The following is a 10,226-nucleotide window of genomic DNA, read 5'->3' on the forward strand; positions in this document are numbered from 1 at the left end:
CTTTCAGCTGGAGAAGCTTGAAAAGATCCTCCCACTTCATCTGTTGAGTCAAACTGACCACAGCTGCCCTGGGTCAGACTTAAGGGCAGCATGTATTCACACCCACAACTCTCCTCTCTTTTTCCCCCATCTGCCCACTCTAGGAACATTTTGTAATGACTGGCAAGCTCACGCCCACTCTCAATCTTTTTTTATTGAGTGATCTCTCTCTCTCTCTCTCTCTCTCTCTCTCTCTCTCTCTCTCTCTCACACACACACACACACACACACACACACACACACACACACACACTTATATGTTTTAATGGCTGTTCCTTCAGCAACACACACTTCTGTGACCTGCTACTTCCTTACTGGATGTCAAGCTAGAGGCCTCTTTCTGCTAAGCTTATGTCATGAGGGACCACAGAACACTTGAGGGATGGGCAACTGAGGAGACAATAGGGATGCTGGATCTCAGGAAGCATAACATAATCAGCAGGACTGTGTGAGGAGAAACTTATCAGGAGGGACCGGATCTGAAGAAGCCCTCTGCTTGCCCTGGCTCTTGGACACTGTTTCTAGGCAATATGCTAAAAGAGCATCGGGCTAGGCAGAGAGAGAGAGAGAGAGAGAGAGAGAGAGAGAGAGAGAGAGAGAGAGAGAGAGAGAGAGAGAGAGAGAAACAGCAAGGATCTAGAAAGCCTCACTTTGTGAAGCTGGTGACACCTGAGTGTGGCTGACTCCATGTTTTACATGTGGGTAGGGAGCTGAGAGAGGGGGATGCCAAGAGTTTCCTGCCTGACAAGTTAGGTTTCAGCAAGATCAGACTCCATAGATTGGTATCAAAGGGCAAGGGGACAGGCATGCGAGGCAAGCTTATGCGATGTTAAGAGGAAGCCTACAGGTCAGTGGTTCTCAACCTGTGGTTGCAACCCCTTTGGCAAACCTTTATCCAAAAATATTTATAGGAAAACATATAACAGTCTCAAAACTGCAGCTATAAAAACAGTTTCATGGTTGGGGTCACCACAACATGAGGAACTTTATTAAAGGGTCACAGCATTAGGAAGATGGAGACCCACTGCTGTAGGGTATTTTTCAGAAGGGTACAATACCAAAACAGGTAGTAAGAGCACTTAAAAGAAAGGTGTGAGTATGCATACCTGTATACCTTTGCTCACACTGGCATGCACATGCATGCAAACATATGTACCCATATCTCTGCCCTAAGTATGCATTCACATTGTTATATGCATTTCCATACAGACACATGCACCTCCATTCCTACCCTAAGTACATATTCCCATTGATCCTTGTGTAGCTATTTCCTCTGAATTGAAACATTCCCTTCTTAATGCAGGAGACTCATTAAGACTAAGGAAGTAATAAAAACTCAGAAGTCTCAGAAAGTTCTTCAAGTACCTCCCCAAGGTTATATAAGCAATCCTCCCCAGACTCACTGCCTACAAGTTATTCAAACAGTTGTAGAAGTCTCATGAGTCATTGCCTATGCTGGAGTAGGATTTTCAAGGATAGAGTTGCCTTTAACTCACCCATACTTTTATAAGTAACCCCCCCCCCCCCACTACTGAAGGTAATCCCAATAAAGTCACTGGTTCACAAAACTAAAATCAGAGATGAAACCAAGATGCCTTTCTTCAACCACACATCATTGCTACCTTATCCAAGTCCCCACTGGGTGAGAGTCCTTCTCATATGGAAGGGTCTAGGGTCTGAGACTTGCACCATTAAATCTCCATACCTACTTAGTGTCATTTAAAGAACAATCTGTTGATACTGACGGCAGTAAGAGCACTCACAAAATAGGAGAGAGAGGAGACAGAAGGTAAGACCTCTCCTGGTTTTATTATAGTGTTGCAGAAGACATCTGTCTGGGCTTTGGGTCTGCTTGATTGATTTCCCAGAGGGCTTAATAGCAAGGTTGATGTCCTGAAGACAACACTTGGTAGAGGAGTTTGCTCATTGCATGGCAGGCGTGAGGCAGAGTGAGACAGACAGGAAGGGGCTGGGGTCCTGATCTCCCCTTCAAGGACATACCCCCTGGGATCCAACTTCTTCCAGTGGTTATGCCACTTAAGGGCATTATAACCTCCGAGGAGCTCCACAGGCTGGGACCATACATGAGCCCTCAGGAGACATTTAAAGCACCAATAATACACTGTATTTCTCCCACCTGTGGGTCTATATCTGTGGAGGTGATGTCTTCTCTTCCTTCATCCCACTTACTACTTCTGTTCTGTGTTTCTCACCTTATCAGCCATGGTTTTCAAGACCTTTTTGTTACCGGTGGAAGAAGTGGGGACTGAGAATGCCATTTGGCTCCAGTTCCAGGACTCCTGGCCTTTGCAGAAATGGAAAGCTGACATCCTTGGGGTTGTCCTCTCGTTTCTCCTTCTCACTACCAGGATTCACTCCTCTGTTGTGCTCCTGGATGCTGGATGAATTTCCCGTGATGATCCCTCAAGTTACCACAAACAGTTTACAACAAAGTAACCTTGCCATCTCCTAGCAATCAGTTCTTCAACCTCCAACACGCTCATTATTTCTCCTATGACTCTCCATCTCTCTCTAATGAGGACCCTGTGAGTGCATGGCACCTTACCACTGTGGCAGTCTACCACCTCAAGATCCCTGTCTATAGTTCCTGTCTCTTTTGACTGTAATCAGTGTATTCACAGGTTTGAACGCTTGGGCTGGGGCAGCTTGGGTGAAGATGTTACTGTCTGTCACAGCAGCACAGAGGATTTCTCTTCTGCTCTGCTATTTGGGTTCATTCCTTCATTCCGAGACTCCTTTGATTTTATCTGTCATCTATCTGTCTGTCTGTCTGTCTGTCTGTCTGTCTGTCTATCTATCTATCTATCTATCTATCTATCTATTTTGGACTGGGATTTGTGGTCCCCTTGTAGTGTCTCTCACACTATAGGATGACTTCAATCCAACCCCTTCTTGGATGTCTGGCCATCCAAGAAAGAGAGCAAAGAGCCAGAGACCATTTCGTTTTAATACTTCTCTGTTCTCCAATCTCTGGCCATTGCACTTTGTAAACATCAGCAAGGAGTGTAGGTAGCTTTCCTACCTACTATGAAAAGCTTGAGTTCTTTTCTGGCACCTAGCTTGACTCCTGTCTTCATACGTAACAAAGACTCCATTGTAACAGTCAGCAGAATATTTATCCTCAAGTTTGCAGGGACTTGCCTCATGGTTGAAGCTATGAACTAGGGGTTACCGGCTGCCAAACTGTCGCTTTCAGGTAGATGAATGTGTAGGCAGTTCATCTAGTTGTATCTAAAATTTCTCACACAGCCTCCAACCTTGGTGTGTTTGTAAGTTCTCTGATTTAAAGCAGAGATAGTAGCCATAGCCAAGCATAATAGTGCACGTCTTTAATTCTAGCAGTAGGGAGGCACAGCAGGTGGCTCTCTGTGAGTTTGAGGCCATCCTGCCTGTGTCCCATGGCCCTCTCCTTCCCTCCTTCTATGAGTGAAGAACAGTAGTCAACAAGGCTCAGCTGTGATGATCTTTTCTAAGGGGTCATTAGTATATCTGATGGAGATGATGGCAGTTCTACTTGGAGGCTAATACTGTACAGCACCCCTGTTCAAGCATTAATCTGTTTTTAGCTTTGGTTATGCTTCCTCGTTTGTATACTGTCAACAGTATATGAGAATATCCTTTCCACAATTTCTGCTGGTTGCCCCAAATTCCTGATACTTACTTATACTAATCATAGGGCAAATGCACCAGACTCTTGCCTCACAGCTTTGAAATCAAACAGATACCTTGTCAGCTGAGCCCCCTACCCTCCCAAATACCCACACTGACAGGAAGTCTCCTCCCAGAACAGCCAATATTCCCTAGGTGCAATACTGGAATTTTAGCAGGGTAGCCATGGATGGCTGTTCTGACTGTCATGTGTTTAGACATATTCCTTTGACCCATTGATGCCATTTGGAAAGCCTAAACTGGGACTACCTCTCTGAGTCTTTGTCTCACACTCTACTCCCTCACCTCATATCTGCCTGTCTCTTAGCAGATTTGTTTATCTATGTCTGTCTGTCTACTTGTCTACCTAAAGTTGTATATTTAGCACATATCTGTCTGTCTATCTGTCTATCTGTCTATCTATCTATCTATCTATCTATCTATCTATCTATCTATCTTATCATTTACCTATAGCTGTCTATCTATCTAGCAGATAATGATTTACTTCTATTAATCCCAGTTGTTGAACCATTTTTCTTAAAACCCACTAACTTGAAACTCAGCTCGATCAAACACAACATTCCCTGAGTGTGTGACTCACTTTGTGCTGAAGTTCTGTCCCACTCTCCGAGAGTGCTAGTCTATTCTCTGCCCTTTCCCTCTGTCTGACTCTAGAATCCAGTCTATTCTTTGCCCTTTCCCTCTGTCTGACTCTAGAATCCTAGGTACGAGGCTCAAGCACCTGCATTGTCAGTTGGCTCTTCCAATCTCCAGAGTCTGTAGCATTTGTTTTCCTCTTTCTTCCTTAGGAATTTGTTTAACTCTCCCTGAATTTTTAAAAGTTAATTTATTTTGCCACTTCTTGTTAATATTTTAAATTTAGATTAACAGCAATTATACCAATTCATAGATAATTAAATTTAGGTCATACTGAGAACTATATTTATTATAGTTTTTATTCACCCCTTTTTTATTCCTTTCAGAAGACATTATAAGTTTTCTTGTATAGTTTGCTTGCTGCTGTTGGTCAGCCAGGTGGTCTTGCTGATCTGGGCTGGGTTCTTGTTTGCACTGAGGCCTGAGCTAAGTAAGGCTCACGTGAAGGTTAACCTCCATTGTCAAGTTCATTGTAGATAGAATCACTGTGAAAACGTGAGTCTCTCCAAAAAGATTTAATTGAGAAAGAAAACTCACCCCAGTGTGGTTACAAGTGCACTGGGAACCTTAACTGAATAAAAAGGAGAAAGCCATCTCTCTCTACTTCCTGACTGCAGACACAGTACAACCAGATGCCTCCTGCTCCTTCCACCATCCCTTCCCTGCCATGTTGAACTGTTTCCTCAAACTGTGAGCCCAAATTAACTTTTCCTACCTCAGGTTATGTTTGCAACGTATTTTGTCACAATAACAAGAAAAGTAAGTGATATAGTACATGTAAAAAAAATTAAGTGATATGGCAACATGTCCTCAATTTTCAGATCCTGCAGCTATGCTTACATGTTGTCTTAGTTAGGGCTTTACTGCTGTGAACAGACACCATGACCAAGGTAACTTTTATAAGGAAAACATTTAATTGGGGCTGGCTTACAGATCCAGAGGTTCAGTCCATTATCATCAAGGCTGGTGCATGGCAGCATCCAGGCATCCTTGGTGCAGGAGGAGCTGAGAGTTCTACATCTTCATCTGAAGACAGCTATAAGGAGGGTCCCATTGCCTACCTTGTTGACACACTTCCTCCAACAAGGCCACACCCACTCCAACAAGGCCACACCTACTAATAGTGCCTCTCTCTGGCAGAGAATATTAATCCACCACACATGGCAAGAACATCTTTGCTTCTGTAAGTAAAGAATTTGAGCCGGGCGGTGGTGGCGCACGCCTTTAATCCCAGCACTTGGGAGGCAGAGGCAGGTGGATTTCTGAGTTCGAGGCTAGCCTGGTCTACAGAGTGAGTTCCAGGACAGCCAGGACTACACAGAGAAACCCTGTCTCGAAAAACAAAAAAAAAAAAAACAAAAAAAAAAAAAGAATTTGATAGAGAGAAAGAGAGAGATCCCCTTGGGTAATCTGGGTAGATCCAACACAGCCACAAAAGTCCCTATAAGAATGGGTAAAGGACACATAGCCAGAGAACCATGAGAAGACCGTGAAAGCACAAAACCTTTGAAGCTCTGCCTCTGGAAGAAGGGGCCAAAAGACAAAATGTACAGTGGCCTTAGAAGCTGAAAAGAGAAGCGGGTAGCCTGTTACCTAGAGTCTTAAGGAAGAACACAGCCCTGTTAGCATTTGATTTTAGTCCAGTGAAAACTGTTAGACTCTGCCCTCTGGGTAATAAGTCTGATCTGTTTTAAGCCACTGTCATTGTAGCACATGTCCTAAGCCTTGTCAGAAAACATCTTCACTCATTTTGATGGTTCTCACAATATTTAATTTTAATTTAAAAACATTTATGAGGACTGAGTCCTTCTGCACTGTGACAGTATAGGGTTCACAAAATTAATGATAAGACTATTCATTTTCTAGAATATTTTCCTAATGTCCCATGTTAAAGTTTCTTTTTATTTCCAACATCTGTATTAGAAAGTTTCTATTATTTTTTTTCCTATGGGAGTTGAAATTTTCTTACTTCTTCAAATATAGAATAATTTTGAATTGCAATTCAGACATTTTCAAAGTTGTCTGAGGGAACAATGAAAGCCTTTTTTGATAGGCACTTGATCAGAGCTGCATTCAGGCTGCAGATTTTGAACCCTCAGTGTTGGTCACAGCGTTTGCAGTGCTGCTTGGATTTGTGCCCAGTGTCCTAGGGGCCAGTCTAACTGGTGTAGTTTATCTCTTTATTCATCTTGAAGGCCTGGCCATACTGTTAGATCCATACTGTAGCGAATACCCTCTTTCCTTAGCTCTTCCTATTACCAGAATCCTAAGCCTGAAATTCTAGGAGAGTCCAGCACATCACACTGAGCCAATTGCCCCAAAGAAAGCAGAGCAGAGTGATGACAAAAGGACAGGAAAGGATTTTAAATAAAATGGTTATATTGGAAAGATGGAAATTAAGCCTTTCAGCTCATCTTTAGGGTACTGACATGAACTTAAATATAGAAAAAAAACTTAGATTGTGGGGACAGCCCCAGAGATGTGCATGCAGAGGGCATTTTTATGGATGTTTGTCACACCAGGGTTTGTGTCACCACAGGGTTGGGGACATCTTCTTTTGTTTGGGGTGGTGAGAAGGGATAAGGCAGGGGAGTGGTGATAAGGGCTTAGACAGAAGAACAAAGGAGGCAGTCAGGAGCACAGGGCTCTGGTGGGCAGGGCCATGTGAAATCCTAAGCCTAAGAGGGTTTTTATTTATTACAGCAGTACCATCCTTTTACCTTTGTGACCCCAGCCCCTAAGCTGATGCTAAGGACAGTCATGCTGTGGAAGGTGCCCATGCTTGTAGGACTGATTGTACTAGGCACTCATATATGGACCATTGACAACGAATTTTTAGATGGTACTAAGGATCTAGATTATTTTGTGGCATCAGTGGAGTTTGCTGTGGCTCAGTTCAATGACAACAACCCAGAAGAGAACACATACAGGTTGCTAGAAGTTGAGAGAGCCCAGAAAAAGGTGAGTCTACATGCAGAGCATTGTCCCCTCATGAAGAGCCCTAGGCTGGGGGTTGTAGGGGGTGGGCATCAGCAGGGACTGGTGAGTGAGGAGAGCACTGGGCCTGCAGAATACTCTATAGTTACGGATCTAGAGACACTCTCTGACCAAGGACACATTTGCTTTTTCTCTGTGCGACTCCATCTTGGGCTGTTGTTAGACCTGGATCCTGGGCCCAAGGAACCCTTGGTATCAAACACTTTACCACCTCAAGCTGCCTTGCAGCTGTGGAGATGCAGGCCTAGCTCATCACATGGGACTGAATATGGAGGTGTGGAACGAATGTGATGGAGCAAGTATATTCTTAGTATGTGCCAAGCATCAATGTAGGTAAAGACTTCTAGTGTGTTTTGTTAAGGTATGTTGTATATTTGATGTGTGTTGTGCAAAGATGGGTGTACCATTACCTGTATAAATTCCTAAGTGCCCACTTTAGTCAGCTTTTTTGGCAATCTCCACAACAATCCCGTGTGGTGAGCATTCTTCTGTGGTAGGATTTCCTGCTTGAGTACTCTCTGAGTTTTCATGTGTATTTGTTTAAGGGCATGACAATATTCTTAATAACTTCTCATAGCATCCTGAGCAGATTTAAAACTGGATGATATGACTATGCATTCACCACAGTGTGTCTCTAAGAGGAGTGCTTGCATGCAGTCATCGCTCATGTAAAAGACAGTAGATTCCACCCAAGTTCCTCATACCCTAGCAAAGGTAGAGTCCTGCCTGTTTCTTGTTCTATATCAAAAGAGTGGCTTAGCAGGCACTTCTGAACCCAGCCCAACCTGCTCAAGTGAAGGGGATTTGTCACATCATCATGTGGAGCTGCAGTATGTGCAGGTCACTTTTTGTGTAGAATTAGATTGTGATCCTGTGACTGTGTCATACCCTACATGTTCATGTCCCTGTAGAGTGCCAGACGTCAGCAGGAAGTTCGGAAGAAGACTGGTAAGTGTCTTGCGGCTCTCAAAGGCACATTCCTGTTAACAAACATTGATAGCCCAGCCACAAGGATGCCTAGTTATAAGCACATGCATATTCCAAGCATTTGCCCACTTTCTACTTGATCTTCCTGATTTTTTTGTATTTATAAAAAACAAGTATTTATTAACTTTTTGCATAATTTCTTTTCTACAGACATGGACAATGATGTTTTTAATGGCTTTGGAGATGGGCCGCACAGTTTGTAAGAAACATGACGAAAACATCCATAATTGCCCATTGCTACGAGGTTCAGGAGAAAAGGTTAGCGAATCAAACGATTTCCAATTGTATCTGATCTTTTGAAAATAAGAAGATAATCAGGCAAAGCCTGGGACAGGGATTAGAGAGGGTGCGGGAAAATCCAGGTAGAATGAGGACACATCTCAGGGCTCTCTCACTGGAAACAGAAAGGACCATCTTTTCCCCCATATTCAGTAATTTATTACTTTATTTAAAAAATATTTGTATATATTTTTTGAGAATTTTATACGATTCTGGTTCTCCTGTAACTCTTCCCATATCTTCCTTCACTGCTCAACTTCATGTCCTATTTTTTTTTTTTTTTTTTTATTAATCTATCGAGTCTAATTTGTGCTACCTATCTATTCCTGGGTGTGGAGTGATTAACTGGGTACAATTGACCTTCCAGGAACTACACAGAAGGCGCCATTTTTCTTTCTTCTTTTTTTAACATTTCAATTTTTTATTAATTTATTTGTTTACATCTCAAACACTGCTCCCTTCCCCACCCTCCCCCCACAGAGTCCCTCCCTCTACTTCCCTCCCCTTCTCCTCTGAGAGGATAGACCCCCCTCTCCTGGATGTCTACCCCTCTCTGCCACATCAAGTCTCAGCCTGATTAGGCACATCATCTCCCACTGAGGCCAGACAAAACAGCCATGAAGACAGAGCTGCCTGACTGCTACATATATGCTGGGGCCTTGTTCCAGCATTCCAGCCCGTGTTTATCCTTTGGTTGGTGGCTCAGACTCTTGAGAGCTTCTAAGGGGTCGAGGTTTGTTGATTCCTTTGGTCTTTCTGTGGGGTTCTCAGCTACTTCCCTCTTGGTTTTGAGTCAGGCTAGTTATTGGTTGGTCTTTCATTCGGTCTCTGCTCCATTCCTGCATTTATTTTAAACAGGATAATTTTTTGGTCGAAAGTTTTGTGAGTGTGCTCCTGTCCATATCCTTCCACTGGGGTTCCTGCCTATCTACAGGAGGTAGCCTCTTCGGGTTTCATGTCCTCACTGTTGGGCATCGGGGCATCTTGTCTAAGGTCACCCGCATGCACTGACTCCTGGGAGTCTTCCTATCCCAGGCCTCTGAGACTTCCTAGAGATTCTCCCCTCCCACACCCCAGGGAGCTACAGATTTCTGTTTATTCTCCTTGCCCTCTGGGCTTCTCTCCAGTCTCTCCCTGCACCTAATCCTGCCTCCCTGTAGCCCTCCCCTTCCCCTCTCTCACCCATTTCCCTTCCTCTGCCTCCTATGATTATTTTGTTTCTCCTTCTAAGTGTGGTTAAAGCATCCTTGCTTGGGCTATCCTTCTTGTCTAATGTCTTTGGGTCCATGAGGTGTATCATGGGTATTCTGTACTTTATGGTTAACATGCACTTATCAATGAATACACACATGTTCTTTCAGGTCTGGGTTACTTCACTCGGGATGATATTTTCTTGTTTTTTCCATTGACTTGAAAAATTCACTATGTCCTTGTTTTTACTAGGTGAATAGTATTCTGCTGTGTAAATGTACCACATTTTCTGTATCCATTCTTTGGTTGAGGGACATCTGGGTTATTTCCAGTTTCTGGCTATAATGAATAGAGCTATTATGAACATGTCAGAGGGGTCATCTTAAGCAGACAGAGCCTGGCTTCTG

At 43.4% G+C, this 10,226-nt stretch overlaps 1 protein-coding gene across 1 annotated transcript; it reads left to right on the plus strand.

The window, feature by feature from the left end:
* The first annotated feature begins 7,110 nt into the window (after positions 1-7,110).
* Positions 7,111-8,649, plus strand: LOC117703224 (cystatin domain-containing protein 1-like). Its single transcript, XM_034494694.2, has 2 exons — positions 7,111-7,326; positions 8,500-8,649. The coding sequence occupies exons 1-2, from the start codon at positions 7,111-7,113 to the stop codon at positions 8,647-8,649; spliced, it is 366 nt and encodes a 121-aa protein (XP_034350585.1).
* The last annotated feature ends 1,577 nt before the right edge of the window (positions 8,650-10,226 follow it).

The sequence above is a fragment of the Arvicanthis niloticus genome, chromosome 2 (genome assembly GCF_011762505.2).
Source record: "Arvicanthis niloticus isolate mArvNil1 chromosome 2, mArvNil1.pat.X, whole genome shotgun sequence".
Taxonomy (NCBI): Eukaryota; Metazoa; Chordata; class Mammalia; order Rodentia; family Muridae; genus Arvicanthis; species Arvicanthis niloticus.

What these genes read in the sequence shown, in the direction of transcription:
- LOC117703224 (XM_034494694.2), top strand. Translation starts at nt 7,111, where the DNA reads ATGCTAAGGACAGTCATGCTGTGGAAGGTGCCCATGCTTGTAGGACTG. An exon ending in TTGAGAGAGCCCAGAAAAAG is followed by an intron (nt 7,327 to 8,499) that starts GTGAGTCTACAT and finishes TCTTTTCTACAG; the next exon opens with ACATGGACAATGATGTTTTT.